The sequence below is a fragment of the Scomber scombrus genome, chromosome 24, assembly GCF_963691925.1.
Source record: "Scomber scombrus chromosome 24, fScoSco1.1, whole genome shotgun sequence".
In the NCBI taxonomy this organism is placed as follows: domain Eukaryota; kingdom Metazoa; phylum Chordata; class Actinopteri; order Scombriformes; family Scombridae; genus Scomber; species Scomber scombrus.
The window spans coordinates 7,730,379-7,753,207 of record NC_084993.1 but is presented as its reverse complement, the minus strand read 5'-3'; the positions used below and the strand labels follow the sequence as shown (position 1 = coordinate 7,753,207).

The 22,829-nt window shown below is 39.9% G+C and overlaps 1 protein-coding gene across 1 annotated transcript in view; it reads left to right on the top strand.

Moving 5' to 3' along the window:
* The window catches only part of LOC133976433 (protein FAM184A-like), a 44,633-nt gene that overhangs the window by 5,119 nt on the left and 16,685 nt on the right, over window positions 1-22,829 (top strand). The window contains exons 2-14 of the mRNA XM_062414644.1: window positions 2,378-2,455; window positions 4,383-4,517; window positions 4,772-4,870; window positions 6,714-6,920; window positions 7,447-7,620; window positions 8,136-8,297; window positions 8,710-8,845; window positions 9,559-9,740; window positions 9,830-10,015; window positions 14,639-14,761; window positions 14,853-15,014; window positions 20,746-20,867; window positions 21,167-21,317. Coding sequence (XP_062270628.1) covers window positions 2,378-2,455; window positions 4,383-4,517; window positions 4,772-4,870; window positions 6,714-6,920; window positions 7,447-7,620; window positions 8,136-8,297; window positions 8,710-8,845; window positions 9,559-9,740; window positions 9,830-10,015; window positions 14,639-14,761; window positions 14,853-15,014; window positions 20,746-20,867; window positions 21,167-21,317 — 1,917 coding nt within the window. The remainder of the gene's footprint in view (window positions 1-2,377; window positions 2,456-4,382; window positions 4,518-4,771; window positions 4,871-6,713; window positions 6,921-7,446; window positions 7,621-8,135; window positions 8,298-8,709; window positions 8,846-9,558; window positions 9,741-9,829; window positions 10,016-14,638; window positions 14,762-14,852; window positions 15,015-20,745; window positions 20,868-21,166; window positions 21,318-22,829) is intronic.

Below are 22,829 nucleotides of genomic sequence, written 5' to 3'. Positions count from 1 at the left end.
GCTGTGAAACCTCCAACAGAGACGGAGAGAAGGAGGGTTTTTAATGTCACTCCTATCCAGGGACGGACTTATGCATTCTCTGCTTCACTTTCATGAGTTTGCTCACTGGGGGATGTGCTCAGTAGGTTGAAGTTCAGAATCTCAGCCTCTTTTCACAGCTTCTCGTCATTCTTGTCGCAGGTATGAAATGACAAAGCACTGACTAAATATATCATACCGGCAAGGTTTATTTTCTTTATTCAATTATCTCAGGAGAAAATCTGAAAATAGCAACAAACTGATTATTACAGTTTCCCAAAGCCTTAGGTGATGTCTTCAAATTGCTAATGTTGTCCAGCCAACAGCTAAAAACCAAAATATGTTCAGTTGAGCTGCAAATGCACAAGTTAGAGAAAGTTCAACGATTTTCTTTCATTAATCATTTAATCAATACCGTCGTTCTCACATTAACCCCTAGGTCTGTAGATTTCAGCTCACAAATTAAAAGCCCACAATTCAAAAAGTGCCAAGCCATGTTAGGGGTTGTAATCTATTAGATTTAAATGAATTTATCAGTCCGAGCCTGCAATATTATTTGATCAGTGTATAAATAACATGTTTTCTTCACTGACTTTCTTTTCCAGCTGACATTATTTATGGAAAACCAGCTTTTGTGTTAGACTGGAGACACAAATAATGTTCCGAGGTATCTTTATTCCTGGGAGATGGAGAGACAGCGAAGAAAAGAGAGAGGAGAGGAGAAGAAGACAAAAGGGAGAGAGATGAAAAGGATGAAAGCAAAGGAAGAGGAGAGGGAGATGAAAGCAGCAGGCTCACCAGCGTCAGTAAAATAATCATGTATAATTGAAGGAACAGTTCCATGGCTGGCTTGCTGCTGGGAATCAGAAGCTCACACTCTAGCTGAACAGAAGGCAACAATCTACCTTTCTGTGACTTCTTTCACTACCAGCTGAAACATGCTGTAGTGGTACAGTAATACTAGTGATGGAGTAAATAAAAACATCCAGGAAGCGATTTGAAGGAGCAAAAATGTTTTAGCAGTTTGATGAAAGCAAGTTTGATGCTAAATACTGTCAGGCAGAGTCATAGATATTAAGGTTAACACATCAGCTGACTCCAAATACACTCTGTCAACTCTACTGTATGCATGCAGATAGTTTGAGACATCTATCTAGATTTCTGCCTCTTTACCAATACATTTCACTTAAAGTGAATATTGTTTGTTTAGCTTAAAGCACTGAAAGATTACATTTACAACATCTCATCCCAGAAACTCCACATACTCTGGATAATCCACAGAACATGCTGTCAACAGTGAAGCTGAGAGGCTATTAATTTAATTAAAAGTACTGGAAAGAATCTTACAATTGCAGTTTATATACTTAATAACTGCCTGGTTAAACTACAGATGTGTAGTACAGGCAGAGTTGGTTGTAAGTAGTATTATTACTTGGATTTTGATCTAAGTGGTATTTAAATCGAAAGTTGTAATTATGTGAGAGTGCCATTATTCCTTACAGAGGATAATAATCATGTATACACCCATTACGTTTGTTGTGTGTAAACTTTTCACCTCACCTGTTAGGGGGATTTAATGTTGGTGCTTCGCTGGTTCTGACGCCAGCGGGGCTTCGATTCAGCTGACCATGACTGAATATTAGCTGCTCACTGGAGGCCTCAATTTGCTGAAGCTTAAATTTTTTATTTTTATTTTTTTTAAATCTCCTGAATTTACAGGACCTGCATATTATTTACCTCCAGCGCTTATAAAACCTACTTAGGTTTCTGGGGGAGAGAGAGCATGACTGACAAGATGTTACACACTTAGGCTTGTGTGTGGCGAGTACCACAGCCAGCAGAGGGCTTTTGGGTGACCATATTTGAGGGCCATGTAGGATTTAAAGGTATTTTTGTCCAAGTGTAGACAGACGAAAAACAGCTTTTTTATGGTGCGTTTTCCTCTCTATAATTTCTGTTTAATGTGTGCTTTCTGTTTTAATCTCCATCCTCTTTGTTGGTCTTGGATCTGTTTGGTAGTTTAACTTAAATCAAGCACAGTTTTCCTCAGCTTTGGGGAAGAAAAATGGCTGACAAACAGTTCAGAGAGACAGAAAACACTTCCAAATAAGGAGGTGAATATATTTTAGAGCAGCCGCAGTGAAATAACAACTCTTGTCTGCGAATAAGGCCGTCTTTAATCAGACTGCGAGACTTATTTCTCTCTGTTTTCTGATGTTATTGCTATTGATCGCTTTGTCGCACCCTGAATGCAGAACTGAGCTTTAATGCAGAACTATTGATCTGATATTGAATCAGTTAATAAAAGCTTTCTCTCCTTTATTCTCATTCTGTCGTCCCATTCTCTTCCCGTCTCCAGGTAATTTATGCTCTCAACACCAAGAACGACGAACATGAAGAGGAAATCGAGTCTCTGAAAGATGCCCATGAGGATGAGGTACGGACACCACAAAGCACCAGACATCACTGTAGAGTGTCATTGAGCTGATAACGTGGTTAACACAAAATTCAAAAGGACGATCCCAGCAGCAGACAGTCTCGCTGTCATGGGAATGAGAGTATGTTTTAGCATTGAAATGCTGTTATTTCTTTCATTTCAGTGGAGAATTTTGGAGGTTTTATCTGTTGAGTATTTTAGGTTGCTGCAGTGGGAGTGAGAGGAGAGTCAGAGATCCACTGGCACGATGCAATTTTAGCGTCGGCTCACCATATTTTAGCTGTCTGCCCCCAACCTGCAGGAAGAGTGTTAACACCTCACTGTGCAGACCTCTCCAAAATCACACATACCACTTCAACTTATCTGCCTCAGTTGTCATCTTGATTATGGCATTAAGGTAGAGATTAATTAATGTCTTTCCAGTGTCTGTCATCTGTAACACTTTGTGGGTGTGAAGCCCTCCCCTTTCTGCTGATTAACTCATTTGACAGCAGCAGGTACTGATGGCTGCCTAATTAAAGGAAAGAACGACATCAAGTGTGTTGATTCCCTTTTACACTATGTGAATTTTGGGCTGGAAGTGAGAAAAATGTGTTAAAATCTTTAGTCGTCAATTCAAAACAGCGTTCCTAGATTGCACTGTGAGACACGTGCACCAGTGACCGATGCGGAGAAAACACACTCGTTCTAAGTGAGCTAAGTATTTACACACAGCTCTAAAATTCTCCATACATCCAGCACAATCATACAATGTGAAGCCCTTCATATTGATATTGTCCAGTCTGACACAGATTGCAACCAAGATTTTAATCATAGGCATCTCTAACAATGTGACATGCAATTAACTTGACGCAAGTGTAGTTATCGCAGAGTCTTTAATGAGGCATCTCTCCACCACAAGTGTCCACAACAGCTTCAGACAGTAATGAACACCATTATTAGTCCAAAAGATATTCCCTCATTTAGAGTTTTATGTAACTCCAAAACCGCCCATAGCTGTTTAATGAGATTTGGTGACTGTGAATCATCCAGTGACACCTCATAACCTGCTCGACAACATCTGCTTTCATTGATTCTCTGATCATTTATTCAGCTTTTTGCTTGAATTTGCCACCCGTATGTAGAGTAGGTGCTCCATCTGCAGTCTTTAATCTGAGTGAAACACATTATCAAAGTGTGATTATGACTCATATTGGTTGTTACCTTGAATAAATCTTGTTAAAACACCACCGAGCAGCTGCAAAAAAAGAGAAAAAAGTGTACAAGAAGCTCAGAGGAGCAGCATATTTGATTCCCGTATGAGAATATTAGTTGTTTGATTAGTCATGATTGTTTCTAGCCAACAAATGGTTTCAAAACACAGTTATCAGTGTCCATGTTCCACACGATTTTAATTTATTCTACTGTGGATTTTCTGGACTGGTTTCACAGATGTATAATAAATCTGGCTCCAGATCAAAAACAATGATCTCCAATGAGAGACTCGGTTTATTTAAGAACAAGACCCTAAGCCTTCGGGTTTGGATGTTGTTAATTTCTTTCTTACTGCTTTCAGAGAGAAGCTCTAGTGTACTGTGGTCTGAGTTGTTGATTTAATTAGTGTTGCTTTCAAGTGTCAAATTTTCAAAGTGGGAATTTTTTCTCCCCTGCCAAGCAGCTTTTCTTAGAGGCAGCAGCGTAGCACTTTATTTATTTACACATTTTACCCTTAAGTGCTTATTTTCACCTACACTCTCTGTGGGTTTGCAGAGATTCTTTACATGTTATAATGGAATAAAAGTCATACTGTGAGTTCTTCATGTCACTTTATAGTGTATTGTATATACTGACTATATGCATCATCCCAGGCGTCATTTATGAGACCGAGTTTTGAGTTTCTTCCACAGCTTTCAAGATGTTGACTGTTTTTGTTTTCCTCGCTTCTCAGGTCCAACACATTGTGACAGAAACCAGAGACAAAATCATGCAGTACAAGAGTAAAATGGCGGACGAAGCTGACCTGAGGCGGCGGCTGGCCAGTCTGGAGGAATCTGTCGAACTCCACGAACACATGAAGAGACAGGTCACTCACTGCTGCTGGGCACCAAAGGGAATTCATTCAGCTTGGTTGTGTTTAGCGTGGCTTAGTTTAATCCATTTCTTTTTCAATGTCATTCTCTTCACGTCATATTGTGTGTAGTAGTCCTGCAGTAGCCTTTGATGAATTATTTAAATCTGAGTTGAGCTGCATGGTATCCAATAACCATTTGTGTAATGTATTGCGGTTATAATGTAAAATAATGTAATGCGGCTGCTCTAATGTTTTGCTTCTCGCAGGCTCTAGCAGAGTTTGAGATGTACAGACAGAGAATGGAGGATTCGCAGCTCTGCACCGAGGCCCAGCACACACAGAGAGTGGTTTCAATGAGCAGAGAGGTACGACTTTACACACACACATACACAAACCACACACACAAATAATCACGTCCTGGTAAAAGACTATGTTATACTATTTCGTGCTGGGAAGATGAAGATGCAGTGTCAGTTGCAAGCTGCAAAAAACATTAAAAAAGACATTAAAAAAGAAACGATTGCTCATGAAATATTGTCGACTATACTCAGTTCTGACTTATACTTGAACCATATAAGTCATGCTACACTATGAAGTACTAGTATGCAACACTTTTAAGGTAACACTAAACATAAAGTATATACTAGTTGTTTCACTAGAAGTCCACCAGCTTTACATTTACATTAAACATTTACAGCTTATCTGAAGTGACTTACAAGCATGGCAAGACAAGTATTAGTGGACGGTGACTCAAAACAGACATGGTGCAAATATTCAATTAAAGTAATGCAAGTGTGACACTTTGCCTAATATACAGAATATCACTGCAGCTCCACAAACATACACCACTTTTTTCAGTTAATTAAATAAACATCAATAACTTTGACATAAATGCTAACTGGCATATACAGTAGCTAGTGTTAATGGTTAGACTACAGTCGCCTTATGTAATGTTATAGCACAAGCTGTCAGTTTTACACAGTAGCAGCTGGTGAATCGTAAGTGGAGTACTGTTTTCATGTGGCACACAGCAGGAACATACGCATAATAGACCCATAATAGCCAGCCGCTGCACATGTAGGTGAGTTGTATTGAGAGTTGTATGTACCAGTGGTGTTAACATTAAATACACCAGTAGAACAAGAGCAAAATTCAAAGTGGCATAACACTAAGAATCCAGGATTGCAGAGTTAAGTGATATTTGCCATTGAAACATTAATTACGAGCTGTTTATGCAGTGTCATGCAGCATGTTGATAAGAATCTGTAAATGCTTGTGGTGAGTGGTATCTGCCACTAGAACAGGAAGTGGCAACCATCAGCGAGTTTGGACCTCTGTGCTGCTGGATTCCTCTGTTTGTATGACCCTTGCTTCCAGGATTACAGGTTCACATGTAAATGAAGTTGGCACACAATCACGTAAATTGATGGAGAAAGCGGTAGGTTGCATTTAAACATTGCTTGCAAGGCTGAGTGGAGGTGTTGCATTTTGAGTAGCTATAAAGTAAGCCAGTGATTGGTCGCAGACATTATAGTAAGTCACAATTAAACCATATATAATGTAAAGAAATGTAAGAAATACTGATTTAATATAATCCAATAGAACTGCATATATCATATTATGTCAGATCATGTCATATACCATCTCATGCCATCGTATGACACAATATCATACACGCCTGCTTTTGTGGAGTCTGACGGCAGAAGGCATAAATGAACACTTGAAGTGTATTTCGATGTGATGAGCTTGTGGCGGAACGAGCTCAGTTCATCATCAGTTCATCTATGTTTGGATTGGTCTTCAATATGTTAGCGTTGGTCTTGTCCCTCTTGTCTTCCCTTTTTTTGCCACTGCCTCCAGACTGTCCAGCTCCAGCTTGACCCAAAGAGGCAGCTCTTGCTCATCAGCTGGCTTCTGATGACATCACATTACATGTTACATTTTTATATATTTTTTCAACCTCATGTGCGTCTGATCGTTTGATGTAACGCTGCTGCATTTTAACAAGTGGAGGAGTTGAGAAGCTACGAGCATTTGTTTTGGCACTGAGAGAAATCCCAAATAAGTATACTGACAATATAGAATAAAATATATTGCATTTTCTGAATAGATGCTGTGGGCATTCAGCTTGGCACTGGTTGAGACTGGGTTGGCAATTACACATAAAATGATTCAAACAGAATAGAATATTTCCCGTGGTTTCAATAGGTGGAGGAGATGCGTCGGGATTTTGAGGAGAAGCTGCGGGCATTCACCCACACTCAGGCCCAGTTTGAGGCGGATAAGCGGCGAGCGCTGGAAGATCTGAGGACCACCCACCGCCAGGAGGTGGAGGAACTCCTCACGAACCAGCAGAACCAGAGCGCCACCTCCACCGAAGACCAGGAGAAACTGGCCGAGCTGCATAGACAAGAGGTGGGCTAAGAGTGGGAGATAGATGTGTCTTCTGGAAGGCAAAAATATCTGGATTGAAGCATTTTATCTTTGGATTTTGTGGAGAGTTTATGCAGCAAGTTACTTGACTGGGTAATTGCTGTACTAGAGGCTTATTAAGTGTTTATTTAAGGTTGTGTTGTTGGTGTAGTCGGCTTATGAGTATAATATAAACCTGCAGTGGTTATAATCTGGTTGTTGACCTTTGTTGCATGTCATCCCTTTCTTTTATTCCCATTTTTCCTTTCGTATCAACTTTCCAATTTAGAAGATTAACCAAAGACTACTCTAAAAATGTGTTTATTGGGACCATATACAGTGTTAAGAATAAATGTTACCATTTGACAAAGTTAGTTTATAGTTAATATTCATCTGCAGTCCAGATGGCAGTTTAATTCCAAAATATTCTGAGTGTATTCTGGCAGCCTTTGGGCAATATGACTAACATTCAAATCTGGGAGACAAAACCAAAACACTTACTTACTTTTTTATCCTTCTATAATTGTAGGTGGAGGCACTGATGGAGAGGGTGGAGGAGCTAACGAAGGATAAAGTCCGTCTGGTGGAAGAGTACGAGGCGAAGCTGGGGAAAGCTCAGGAGTATTATGAGAGGGAGCTGGAGGCCATGAGGAGAACGCACCAGCTCACCACTGAGAATCTGCTGGCCTGGAAAAGGACTGAGGTGAATTCATTACATAGACACACATAACAGATAACAGCTGTCTCTGTAAAAGGAATACTGCGCTGTTTTACAACCTGACCTTTCCTAATTATCTATACAAAACACTTCCCAATCAATTAAACGATATTTGTTTCACCTTTCATACAAGAAAGTGTTTTATAGATGACTGAGCAGCCGATAGTAGACAGAACCAATGCAAACAAATTAATAATGCACATGAGAAATTTAAAAAATATGTGATAAAACCAATAAAAAATAGCCAACATCTGTTTACTTTCACATTTAGCAGCAAAAGTAGTAATTAGCATTCATTTAGAGTTGTGCACCTTATTAATATAAGTCCAATAGCTGCTAAATGTTTCACCATGATTACCAGCTAGTTGCTTAGGTAGTCTCTCTGCCGTTTAGTGCTGGACAGATAACATAGAGTAGGTGTATCAGAGTTTTTTTTGACGCCTGCTCCCTGGGATGTGTTCACGTCTCAGACTGAATGATCTACCTCTCCTCGTGTTAAGGTTGAACTTCGTAAGGAGTTCCAGGCTCAGGAAGCGGCGCTCCAGCGCTCGCTGTCCAAGCTGAGGAGTGAGCTTCAGAAAGCTCAGGAGGAGGCCCGGGAGAACCGAGACAAGACCAACAGACTGCAGACGTCACTGGCCAACGCAGAGGGAACCATCAAGGTTTGTGTGAAGATGAAACATTGCTAAAGCACGATAGCTTTTGCTGCTTACACTGCACTGGCCCATTTTCTCTTATATTTGCTGAACAGTTCTCAGACAAAAAAAACACAAATGCTATGAGAGTCTTCTTTTAGTTACATTTGTGTAGGAAAGTGGGTTGAATTGGATGTAAAAACAGTTGCTGAAAACTAAGACAAAAGTAAATGCCTCAGGGCAAAAAAGATTTTCAAGAATCTCAAAATGCTGGGAAATCTAATGTGGTGTGCACTGATGGTCCTGTAGGCAAATCTGTGGAGCAGGAATTACTTGCTTTATGGGACTCGAGGCTGCAGTGGGAAAGATATGACTTGGTTTTAAAATACTGAATGCTGCATTGCTGTGGTGTAATTGTATGTTTCTGTGTGTGCTGCAGAATCTGCACAAGCAGCTGGAAGAAGCCATCCAGGACGGAGAGATCTGGGTGATGCAGCTGAAAGACACTGAGTATGAACTGGAGGGCAGCAGAGAAAGAGTTCAACAACAGGCAACTGAAATCCTCCATAAAGCCAGTGAGATGTGCTTCTACATATATCGTGCACAGTTGTTTTAAAGGAAAACATCTTATTCTCATGTTTGTGCCCATTTGAATCATTGGTCTTTATAACATTTTAGTCACATTTTTCATCATTTCTTTGTAAGTGTGTAAGTCCAACAGTGCTATCCTATGGTTATGCAGGCATGGCATTTGCTTTCTCTGGTGACATGTGTCAGAAGTAACAAAACAGGAAATAATGTCATGTTGCAAATCACAGGTTGGATGTTGCAAATTTGGCCCCAGACAAACACATCTCTATAAAACTCCTTCAACTTGGAGCTTTTATGCCACAAATAATCAAATCTGACAATCTGACAAAAATCCTGACTGATTTGTTTGAAAAGAAATTGAATTCAGTTTGAAAGCTCTGGATTAAACCTTTAATAATTCAACATTTGACATGGAAACTCTCTTTTGACTTTGTTCTCTCTTTGGAACATCTGCTCTCTTTCTGCACATCAAAGATAAACATTATTTTACCCGTCCTCTATCAGTTTTACGAGCAGCGGGATGTTCTCAGGATAATGAGAAAGCTCAGAAAGCTGCAGTCTAGGTTGATGAAACCGTTGCCTCAGCAGAAACACAACAGTAATGTCAAATTCTCTACCCAGCGTTGTCAGATTTAAAGGCGTACCTGTGGAGTTCAGTGAGTTGATCGCTGAAGTTTTGTTGATGGACTGTTTCCAGGTCAGATTGGCTCCCTGCAGGCCACCCAGATGTCCCACGAGGCGACCATCAGGAACCTGGACCTGGAGCAGAACCGGCTGAAGGAGAAGATCTGCAGGCTTGAGGAGGAGAGGGAGGGTCTTCTCAACCAGAGCCAGACCTCCAATGAGCAGCACAGACAACAAGTGCTCAAACTAGAACAGGTGATTTGAACCCTTTCATTGATCCCAGTCCAATCTGACGGGAAACACAGGCCGTGAATCATAAAGCTAACCGCTAATCTTATCCTCAGTCTCTGCGTGAGGAGCACCAGGGGTATGAGAAGGAGCTGTCCAGGTTGAGGGAACACTATGAGGAGGAAACGCATCGCTTCAAGGAGGCGCAGGTCATGGCGCTGGAAGAAATGGAGGACAAGCATCGGTCCATGAGAGAGGAGGCCCAACAGGAGAAAGAGGAGGAGAAGAAACTCCTTATGATGGTGAGTGCACTGTTGGCATTGAGTGTTTAGCTGTGTGTGTTCAGGTTTATGTGGAGAAGACACAAATTAAGTATTTATTCTTTGATATAGAAATGAGTCACAAAACAATATTAGATCAAGGTTCTTTTTCTAGTTTTTTGCTGTTTTCAACTTTCAATATTGACGCTACCTACAGTATAGATACTAATAAAGAAACTATTTTTAAATACATAGATTACCATCAAACCAGGACATATTTATGTAATGAATCATGTCATGTAACAAAAAATATATTTACCTGTTTTATTTTATCTGTGTTTTAAAATGGTGTATATACATAAGATCCACAGATTGGTTTGAATGAATTATGTAGAAGTGACAACATAATTTATTAGTTTCTCTACAGTATGTTACCATATGGCTGAATTTTACATTTACATACTGCTGTCAGTGCATCAAACCAGCTGTCAGAAAACTGGAGCTCAGCTAGAATGTTGCTCTCTTGTGGTTTGACTGTTTTAATATATTTGGACATCATTTCACATGAACCGAGGAAAAACAGCTCTGGAGTTATTTCTCTTGACTATTTATTGTTTGTTTACCCTAAAAAATATGTATTATCTCCACTAGCCTTATTTATGATTCTTTCAGTTATAAAACATGCAAATGGCCACAGCAGTTTCCATATAAAAACAGTAATTACAACATGCACAGCTGCCACTCTGGAGTGTTGCTCTCGAGCTTTTCTGTGCAGCAATTAATTATTTTCTTCAGAGCAAATGGCTTCAGTCGTTTAAGAAATGTGTATCTCTAAGAAGTGAGCCGCCCACTCCACGAGCTGCACACGTTTGATAATTAGGTCAACATTAAGACTAAGATGTGAAAACAACATCACTGTCTCGCTGTATTTCCCTCCGTGTCCCTCATTCTGACATTGGCTTCGTTCTTTTTTTCTTTCATCCACCAGTTTTTCCTTTTTTCACTCTTCATCCTCTCTGAGTTCAAAGGGGCCGCATGAAGAGAATACAAATGTCCATATTGTCGCAGGAGCAACACAACGGATCAAATTACACAGGTTGAATTAATTTAACCCGATTCATTTATTGACCACAACAACATAACATTAAGAACAGCAAATGGTCTGAAGCAGCTAGGACTACTTTTCTGTTTATTACCAGCCTCTATTTATTCTGACATCTCTCTGTAATTAAATAAGCAAAAGAAGCAGTTGAAACTAGACAGTGTGGCAAAAAGGAGAGCTTCTTCAACCATGTTAAAAATATGATTTTAAATTTTTCATTGCTCTCTTCCACACAGACGGATATATTAATATATTTTTCATTAACTTCATATTAATCATGTAATAATACATGTATTTCACCCACACAAATGAGGGCATCATCATGCACTGCACAGCTAACCAGTTCAATTCAGTTAAAACATGTGAAAGCTGTCAATCAAACGCTGGTGTGGACTGAGAGAGGCTGAGTCTCACCTAAAAAAGTCTCCAATTCATCTCCCACCACAGGATTTTCTTATAGTAGATGTGTCTATTGGTCGTAAGTTTCGATACCTTTTCTCATTAAAATGGCAGCATAAAATAGTTGAAATAGCTAAACGATATGAGATTACTCATAAATGTGTCATCACTTATGAGATATGACGTCTCATTACAGTCTCCACTGGTGAGCACACACATTAAGAAGCGCTGAATGACAGTCGGTCTGTCACTCTCAACGAATTAGATTTCCCCCATGTGAGTCTGTGTAGCGCTGATGATGTAGGATGACGTCACCAAAACTGTCAATCAATCAGTTAGATTTCCTATCAGTATGGATGACCTCATTTTTGCAGCTTATGGCTCATTTGTTAAAAGTCAAATGTGAACATGAAACAGACAACAACTAAAAGACAGCAAGCATCTTTTTTTCTGGATTAAACTTAATCCCACATGGTGATGGATGGCTCTAAAGAGAGGTAGCCATCACCTGATTGGTCAGTCATTTTATGTCCTTTTAGGATGGCAGGCAAGGGGGAGCGCTTGTTTTTCTCCTATGTGCAGCCCTTACAGTACATTTACCCCATTTATTCTCGCTCATGTGGCTCCACCTGCATCCGGTGAATTTAGGGGAAGAAAATCATTCATACTGAAGCTTGTTGACATCCAGTTAAAGCGAATTATCTTACAGGCACAAAGACATCATTATATATAACTACCATAGAGGAACTCACAGCACCTTGTCTCAAAAAACCTTTAAAATTTCAGCTTTTTAAAAAAAGAAGACATATTTTATGCTTCTTAAATGATTACACACTTCTGAGTTTTAAACTATTGTGAACTCCATGTTCTCTCTCTGCCTCTTCCCATATCTCTGCTCTTTCATAACGCCCCTTCCCCCCCCCCCCCCACCCATCCTCGTGAGCTCATACTTCCAATGCTGTTTGAAGCTGACTGCTAATTGGTTGATTTTCATTGACATTAAATTTTGCCTCCGAGCAGGGTGAGAGCGTTGCGCGAGCATGTGGGCGTGTGTTTATAGATTCCCTGAAAGAAAAGGGAGCGATGGAGAGAGAAATGATGAAAAAGAGGGAAATATTACGTAAGCCGGAGCTGCGCTGTGCCTCGTCGTCTTTAGATTAATGTATGTTTTTATTTGGAGTGAAATTAAAGGGGAATCCGGGAAGACAGAGTGCGTGAAACAAGGAGGAAGAGGGTGGAGATGTAGAAAGGAGACACAAGTGGTCAATTTTACAACAGCAGAATCAATCTTCATCTTTCCTTTAACTTTCAACTTTTATCTGCCAGAAAGATATTAATGAGTCTCCAAACTGAAGCAATACAATCTCTAATCTGCCTGCAGCTGGGTGCTCTGCTGTGGACGTAGATTCCTGTTCACTGTCTTTAGCTGTGGAAGAGCTATTTTCAGTCTAGTGGCATACCGATCTGCAGGTCTTGATGTCGGTAATAGGATGCTAACATCATTGTCAACAGTATAGATTTTCTTATTGAATGCAGCAGCAGGCAAACACCACCTGTCATACACACTAAACTGAATTTGATCATCTTTGATCCCACAGGGGAAACAAAAGTACAACCAGAAATGTGTAAGGACTCACAGGATGTAAACTCCAACTGAAACTGTGTTTAAATCATCGATTTTATGCCATTTTTTAAGCCATCCATCCATCCATCTTCTACCGCTTATCCGGGGTCATTTTTTAGCATTTTTTCTAACTATTTCCAGTGTTTTAATTAATGAATAAACTGAAGTTGGAAACCTGGAAGCAGCATGATAAAGGTGAAGCTAAGTGGGTTATAAGAAAGAAGATGTGGATTACTGGCTGGCTCCCATGTGGATTAGATAAAGATGGGCGGTTGCTTTATAGTTTGTTCACATCTTATGGGATGGAAGCAGGAGATTGGAAAGATTCCCATGGTGACAACGGCTCAGGATGGCGATTAAGGAATGTAATTTACTCACTGAGCCAATATTTATCTAGTGGGCAATATAGATTAAATCTATTATTGCAGTGCATAGATATTTTTTATGGCCATATCAATATAATTATGATACAGTGAAGTAATTATAAATAAGATAACCAGATGACAGTTTTTGTCTCATTCGGTTCATTCAAAGTGTGATTTTCTGTTATAGTCATACTGTTATGATGTCAGATGTTAAACATGGTCAAAGCCTTAAAGAGACAGCAGCTAAAATGGCCTGTTTCAGACAGAGGCTGAACGGAGGGGCTGCATAAAGAGCTATTATAAGTATATATCTACTGTAAATCATGCAAAGATATTCCCATCAGTCCCCAGGTGTAAATATAGACCTGGAAATATGCATACATACATACAATATGTCCATACATCATGCTGCAATGATCAGATAGATCCAGACACATTAACAGTATGGACATATTTCTGTATATATTATCATATTTTCCAAGCCTGCCCGCATTGATCTAAGGTTGCATGACAATCAGAGTTGATGAAATACTGTTCAGATTCCGCATTTGCTAGGAAAGCAAAGTAAAATAAATTTAACAAAGAATGAGCTCCAGAAATCTGTCTCTAATACGGTAGTGCTGTGTATCCAGAAGTATTATAATAAACCACTATTTTAATACAAACAGAGCACAAAACATATCTGGTATAAATATCAGTGGTAGGAATGGATAACAGACGGAATATGACAGAATAGATGAAAAAGAGGGAATTTTATAAGAGGAATTCATAGTGGCCCAGAGAGGATTTGGTGCTGTGGTTTGAAGGATTATAGGAACGGGTTGGTTTGACGAGATGGCCTTTTAAGTTTCTATGACAACTCATGTGTCCGTCCTTCATTCAGTAGCCTTGCTCTCACTCTCAACAACTGCCACAACATCATATTAAAGCACAAATGGGATTTACAGTGGCTTGTTAGCTCTCCTCTTTTTGTAGAGATTATACTTGTAGGGTATTTTAGTAGGAATGCTGCAGAAACAGGGGTAAATATAGACTATATTTCAACCAGAGGTGCACTCATAATTTGTGATAATGATTGTATTTAAATTAAAAGCTCTTTGTAGACATCTCTTGTTTTATGGATAGTCCCAACACTAATGAACTTTCCTCCTCCTCTTCTTCTTTCTTGTCTCCAGAAAATGAGTCAGGAGTTTGAGATAAAGCGTCTTTCGTTAGAGGAGCAGAGAGACCGACTTCAGCAGCAACTGGACAACTTGAAAGAGGAGCTCTCGGCCAAAGTCAACATGGCCAACCAGGAGGTACGAAAAGATCAATCTCAAGAGGGTACGAAAGTGACCGCTCTCATTTCCTATGATGGCATGATGATAACCCCTGTGGTGATCTTTCCAGGTGTCCCACCTCCAGGAGCTGGTGAGGGAGGGGGAGCAGAATATGGGTTCGGCTCAGACACAGATCAACTGTCTGAAGGACACTCAGGAGAAGCTCAAGATTGAACTAGACGCAACTAGAGCCCGAGTCCGAGAGACAAGCAACCTGCTGACGGACCTACAGGTGAGGAATAAAACCAAAAAGCATGAGTCAGGACTGATGAACTAAACAAGTGTTTTCTCAGATGTTGGGATCTAGACTTTAGTATTTTTTTTTATAGTGCATATTAAGGTGAGATTCCTCCTATAAGCCTGTAAGGGTTTTCTGAACTTGCCTCTTTTTTCCTGTTGTGTTTTCTGCTGCTTTGTTTTACAGCGCAAATAAATAAATAAATAGCCAGAGCTTTAATATAATTCCTCTAATATGTATATTTTTTCAGTTTCCTGCCAGCGTGATAAGCAAATTGCAATGTTCAGTGTTTATCTTGTTACGAGCCTGTTTCATGTTTGTTGTCTAGCCTTTAACAGAGGCTGAGAAACTAATAACCTGCTGACTCGCACAGACACTAAGAACAATTGTACAGGAAAAAGAACAAGGGGAATTGTAACTGTGTTGACATTTTCATATATTAAGAGTCTTTTGTTGAATCTCATAGGGAGGATTTTTACCCAGGTTGTCTCCAGCGCTCCTTATGCAACAAACTGTTTACCACACACTGTAGTTTGATCCTCATAGAGTAAAATTGAATTGAATTGAACTGAACAGAGTACGTTTTCACCCACTGCATCTGACTACATCGCACATTTTATCAATCCAAGTGTTGTAAGAGTAAGATCCAAATCTGATTGTATCTGTCTTGGGTATTTTTTTGGCTACATGCAAATTAGGGTAAGCTCCACCCCAGCCCAGTTGATGGCTGTAATACCCTGAATGTGCTAGCAAAACCTAAAAATGCACTAGCAGTTCAAACATAAACTGACACATCCACATAAATTACGGCAGCGTATTGCTGCCACGCCAGGAAAAAAAAAACGGATCAGTATCATGTTATGACGTGAAACGTTTAGCTTTCCCGCTGAAACAACAGCGGCGCTATCGATTGTTCTGAAACAACAGTGGCGCTATCCATTGTTCTGAAACAACAAACAGCGCTATCCATTGTTCTGAAACATCAGCGGCGCTATCCATTGTTCTGAAACATCAGCGGCGCTATCCATTGTTCTGAAACAACAGCGGCGCTATCCATTGTTCTGAAACAACAAACAGCGTTATCCATTGTTCTGAAACAACAGCGGCGCTATCCATTGTTCTGAAACAACAAACAGCGCTATCCATTGTTCTGAAACAACAAACAGCGCTATCCATTGTTCTGAAACATCAGCGGCGCTATCCATTGTTCTGAAACAACAGCGGCGCTATCCATTGTTCTGAAACAACAGCGGCGCTATCCATTGTTCTGAAACAACAAACAGCGCTATCCATTGTTCTGAAACAACAGCGGCGCTATCCATTGTTCTGAAACATCAGCGGCGCTATCCATTGTTCTGAAAAATCAGCGGCGCTATCCATTGTTCTGAAACAACAGCGGCGCTATCCATTGTTCTGAAACAACAGCGGCGCTATCCATTGTTCTGAAACAACAAACAGCGCTATCCATTGTTCTGAAACAACAGCGGCGCTATCCATTGTTCTGAAACATCAGCGGCGCTATCCATTGTTCTGAAACAACAGCGGCGCTATCCATTGTTCTGAAACATCAGCGGCGCTATCCATTGTTCTGAAAAATCAGCGGCGCTATCCATTGTTCTGAAACATCAGCGGCGCTATCCATTGTTCTGAAACAACAGCGGCGCTATCCATTGTTCTGAAACATCAGCGGCGCTATCCATTGTTCTGAAACAACAAACAGCGCTATCCATTGTTCTGAAACATCAGCGGCGCTATCCATTGTTCTGAAACATCAGCGGCGCTATCCATTGTTCTGAAACAACAAACAGCGCTATCCATTGTTCTGAAACATCAGCGGCGCTATCCATTGTTCTGAAACAACAAACAGCGCTATCCATTGTTCTGAAACATCAGCGGCGCTATCCATTGTTCTGAAACAACAAACAGCGCTATCCATTGTTCTGAAACATCAGCGGCGCTATCCATTGTTCTGAAACAACAGCGGCGCTATCCATTGTTCTGAAAAAACAAACAGCGCTATCCATTGTTCTGAAACAACATACAGCGCTATCCATTGTTCTGAAACATCAGCGGCGCTATCCATTGTTCTGAAACATCAGCGGCGCTATCCATTGTTCTGAAACAACAAACAGCGCTATCCATTGTTCTGAAACAACAGCGGCGCTATCCATTGTTCTGAAATAACAAACAGCGCTATCCATTGTTCTGAAACAACAAACAGCGCTATCCATTGTTCTGAAACAACAGCGGCGCTATCCATTGTTCTGAAACAACATACAGCGCTATCCATTGTTCTGAAACATCAGCGGCGCTATCCATTGTTCTGAAACAACAAACAGCGCTATCCATTGTTCTGAAACAACAAACAGCGCTATCCATTGTTCTGAAACAACAGCGGCGCTATCCATTGTTCTGAAACAACATACAGCGCTATCCATTGTTCTGAAACATCAGCGGCGCTATCCATTGTTCTGAAACATCAGCGGCGCTATCCATTGTTCTGAAACAACAAACAGCGCTATCCATTGTTCTGAAACAACAAACAGCGCTATCCATTGTTCTGAAACAACAGCGGCGCTATCCATTGTTCTGAAACAACAGCTAAGCGATAGTCACATGTAGTTCGGCCAATAATTTGGTTGTTTAAAAACAACCAAAAAAATTTGCTAAATTGTTATTTTTCTATAGATATATAAATCTTAAACAGTAGGGGGAAAAATACAACTGACGGGTTAGGGGCCCCTTGTGGCGCAGGCCCGGGCAAACTAAGTACAGCCTACAAAAATAGGTGTTCCCCGAAACCCGACCGGCACATGCCGGCTTTGTTGGTACATATTTTAGCTAGCCTAAATCATGGTGAGATTGTCACTGAATCACCATCACAATGCTGCAGAAGCATAAAGATGATTTTGACGTTTTGCTTTGACACAAATTAAAAGAGAAAGGCTGTAAACAACAATCCGTGTTTTGGGCCTTGGTGATGCCTGTTCACTGCAAAAGCCCAAGTGCCAGTTCACAACCTGATTAACCGGGGTCCACCTCCGCCTGAGACCAATTTATCACAATATAACGTGAAACGTTTCATGTTATAACAATATAAATTATAATGTTATAACGTGAAAAGTTTTATGTTATAACAATATAAATTATAACGTTATAACGTGAAAAGTTTTATGTTATAAAAAGAAACTATCACGTTATAACGTGATACTGATCCGTTTGTTTTTTTTTCTGGAATGGCAGCAATACGCTTCTGTACATGAATGACTCACATACATGAATAATGAGCAAGACGTTAGTGTTTCTCTCTTCTTCACATGGCTCTCATTCATGCTCAATCACCACTCCAACTGGTCAAAGATTAGATAAATGCTAAAAGAGCTTGTTGCACTGACTGTGTGATAAGAGCTTTTTTTTTCATTTTAGTTTAATTTGATTATCGCAAGGGGACAGAGCAGACCACTATTAACATAGTCACACTTGGGAGGAGAGAAGATTAATTATGTGTTTTGGAGAGACGGATGCATTGAAATCTTTTTTAACATTTGGCTTGAATGCGTCTCATACTACATCAGGATGTAGTTTGTGCACTCTTAATTCAATCTGTCTCTCATGCTTCTTAGATGTAAATGGAGAATATGTATAATCTAAGAGTGTTTTAATTAGGATGTAAGGCTCTTGCATAAACATATCATTCAAGAAGCTGGGTAGCTGATTGTGCAACCAGTCATTTGTTTTGTCTTCTGTCAGATACAGTGATGTGATGTCAGTTGGTCAAGTTTGCTGATGGTTTTGCAGAAAATAGAGGCGTAACTCAAGCTACATTTTAGGGATGACAGAAGAGAAAGAAGGAGAAGGAGTGAGAAAGATTGGGGAAGGGGGAAATGAGAGAGGGGAAATACATTTTTGAAAAGAGGGAATCAGGAAATGAGTGTCAATTGAGAAATGAGTGCAGGACTGGAGGCCAGCTGTGAGATAATGATGATGAGGCTATTATGAGTTGAGTGGCCCTGTGCTTGAAAAGAACCCTGCTGGTAGGAGGAAAGAGGGGAGAGAGAAAGTATGAGGGTGATAGAGAATATGGTGTGTGAGAGAGATTGTAATTACCAATACTATTATTAATAAGATAAGTCTTTTAGTAAGGAGCTTCCTAACACATCCAATAAGAGCAATGTGCACAAAGATGGAGCTGTGAGAAAAATATGAATGAGTGAAACATGAAAAACTGTGAATAAACAATAACACACAGAAAGCGCAGCGGTAAGACAGACAGGACAGAGAGACTGAATAACGATCGACAATACGATGAAATTGCAGAGTGGTGCTCTTCGCTTTCCCACCAGAGCCCGGCTGCTATATAAAGAAGGGGATTTGGACTGTAAAAAAGGCTAACACAGGATTGTATCTTGTATTCACACTGAGCTTATTGCAGGGTAGACACTAGCGCTAAGCCAGCCGAGCTGTGCTTCACAGTGAATTTAGACCAGCTTTTGTCTAACGTGATATGAACCCTCGAGTAGCTCGTCACTTTCATAGAAGTACAGTAAAAAGAACCCAAAATGTTTCAAAACGGGTCAGTTTATAGTAATGTGTCTCTGAAATAGCGTAATCCGACACTGATAGTTAGATTTCTATGCCACATTCATTTACAGTGTACTATACTTACTATTAGGCAATGATGGAAAGTAATCAAGTGCTGAAATTTTGATTATATTAGTACAATTTCTGTGAGTTTGGATTTAGCCTCTTGAATAATTCTCCTGTAAAGTACAGTAAACAGTATACAGAGCTGACCTTATGAGGTTAGTTTCTGCCTACAAACAAGCGTGTTAGAAATGATCAGTAGCTGTGGCATTATAAATAGATGCGTAGGTGGGCGTTATGACTCATCCAGCCGTCGGCTATTGTACAGTAATGCTGAATCTGGTGAGAGATACTTTAAGGACATTTCATTGCTTTAAATAGCTTTGCATTGTTGTTGTTGTTGTTTTTTCCTACTGTCCAAGAAAACAGCAATTCAGCAGCTCTTCATAACATAACCGAAACTTTTTTTACCCCGAATTATAACAGATTTTCAAGTACATATTAAACTTTGAGTCCTTTATTCTAACAAAGAAAATAATTAAATAATCTCATGATTTCAAACCATTATGTTATACTATCTGATCAGAATTTGACACTTCACTATCATATTCTTGATATATTATGTGTGAGATCAGTGGACTCTGATAGACCATGAAGTATGTAAAACTGTTCTGAGATAATATTGAGACATTAAAGTACTGAGCATAAAAACCGATATGTGATATGTTGAGATAATTTCAGATTAGAGTCAAATCTTGTCATAACAACTGTAAAAAATCTTGAGCAACAGAAAGAAGTCAAATTCTGGAGGATATGTGAAATTAAAGTGTAAAAAGTGAATTTAGTCAGGTCCTGGTAGTTTCCTGTTTAAAATGTGTGCCACGTTACTGCAATGACGCACTTCAATTCCAGCGGACCTTGAATGCATCTCTCAATCTCTCTCTCCCCTTCATTTCCCATCAAATCTCTCCAGCGTTGCTATAATAAATATATAAAATGCCTCATAAAATATAAAGAAAAGCCTGTCACTGTATGGGCCTGAGTGGTATTATGTGTGGTAACAGCTCAGTAAAACAGGATTTTGTCTAATATGCACAATTCTTAGACATAACAAGTACAAAACACCTTTTTGTGTTCGTAGGAGGAGATCGAGACCCAGAAACAGCAGCATGAGGCCAGAGTGATGTCCATCAGAACAGAAGAGAAACAGAAGATGGACAAGATGGCAGACGACTTGGACCAGAAATGGAGAGACGCACTGCGGTAACAAAACACAAAACAAAAGAAAACTCATTTTCTGCCTTCATTTGTCTCTCTTTTAGCCTGTCAGTCTCATTCTCTTTGCATTTGTTTTATCGCCGTCATCTCGCCTTCCTCTCCTCCACAATCACACTTGTAATTGGCACAACAAGTTGACTTGTTTTGCCAAAGAATTCATGGATATTAATGAGAATGAAAAGTAAACAAACACAATCCGAAGCATAGAGGCATACAATATTTATAGACATCCTTTTGCAGGACAAATGAAATATAATACTTTTTTTCTCTGCTTCTCTCTGTAGTGAAGAAGTGCGCTTGTTAAAGGAGGAGCTGACAGAGGAGTATGAAGCAGACAAACAGGCAGCGCTGACTCAGCTCTCCCAGCAGAAAGAACTGGAGTTGATGGCTGCGAGGGAAGGCTGGCAGAGGAAGGTGGAAGACCTGCTGGAACAGGTAGAGACACATACAGTAAGGGTGGCAACTATACTGGTTTTAAAAAGTCTTAAAGGTACCAAATGTCTGTTTATAATGTTGCATGTTTAATAAAGTCTAAGTCAAGCCTGAGATCTCTCCACTAGATGAAACATAACATATCTGCCTCTGAGTTATTGTTAATTATCAGCTTATACTGTATCTCAACCATGCAAATGATAACTTTATCACCAAATAATCAACTTCATGTTTTCAAGTACAGTCATTTCCTTCAATTACAAATTCAGCAGATCTCGACAAGAAAAACATCAAGCCGTGCTGCCACAAGCTATTTTATCTCGTCTTTTGTTGAACTGATTGAAACCGCACTGTAAATTAATATGGAAATGTCTTTCAGAAACGAATTATATTATGAGTCAGCTCAAGGCAATGAGGTCAGAAATATTAGGAAGTATTTGCAGCAGCTTGAATGTTAGATAAGTGAATGTTTTCTCTTTTTTTCAGTTTCAAGTCTGTTTCTGACATCTTGGTCGCATGAAACCAACAGAGAGTTCAACTAAGTTATACTCTTTTACAGTTAATCATCACTAATAAATGGGGCATTAGTGAAGGTAGTGTTATGAAGACACAGCCTGGTTTAAGCCCTCTAATTGCTATCCTCATGTTAACCAATAAAGCATTAAGAATTGGGACATCGGTTTGTGCCAGAACCAGAAAAAAACAGCGACAGAGAATTGGGAAAAATGGCAACACAGTCTAATTATCAGATGAATCAATACACTGTGGCCTTACAGTCACAACAGCAAAAGGTATTAGCTGAGGTTAGGTGCTGAATTCAGATAAAGACACTGATCTATGCAGATGTCTGGTTACATGTAGTCTGTTTGATGTTTCATATTTTCTAAATCCTGCTGCTTGGCTCCAAAAAGTCACAGTGTGAAATATGGATCACATGCACGTCATGCTGCAACCAGCACACCTTGCTACACACGCTCAATTATTCACCTCACACACATGTGGCACTGGCAGACGCACAATCCGCCGCATGCAGATACAATTTAACCATTTTACTGATCAACAGTTAAAACTGGAATTTGAACCACAAAATGTCCAATGTAAATCAAGGATAACAAGGATGAGTGTAGCTGAAAGCAGCTGTTCCCTAGCTTCAGTAAATACTATAGGGTCACACTCGAGGCTGACCTTCACCTCCTGCCCCCACCCACTTTGGGAACCGCTTAGATTGACAGCTCCACTCAATGTTGAAGCCTGGAAACAGAACTACAGCAAAAATAATGTGCGTCCAAGAAGACAGATAATCTCACAGGCTTTGTTCCCTCTCACTGTGTCTCTGTGAATGTGATTAACAGTGAAGCCATAAAAAAGAAACAAAAAAACTACTTTACCTGCTTTACTATTCACATAATTCCCACAACAGTAAATCAGCCAGGGAAGAGCAAAGGATTTTACTTCTCTTGCTGTGCTATTTTAGTCCGATTTCACCGTTCTTCACCAACAGCAATGCAGAACACC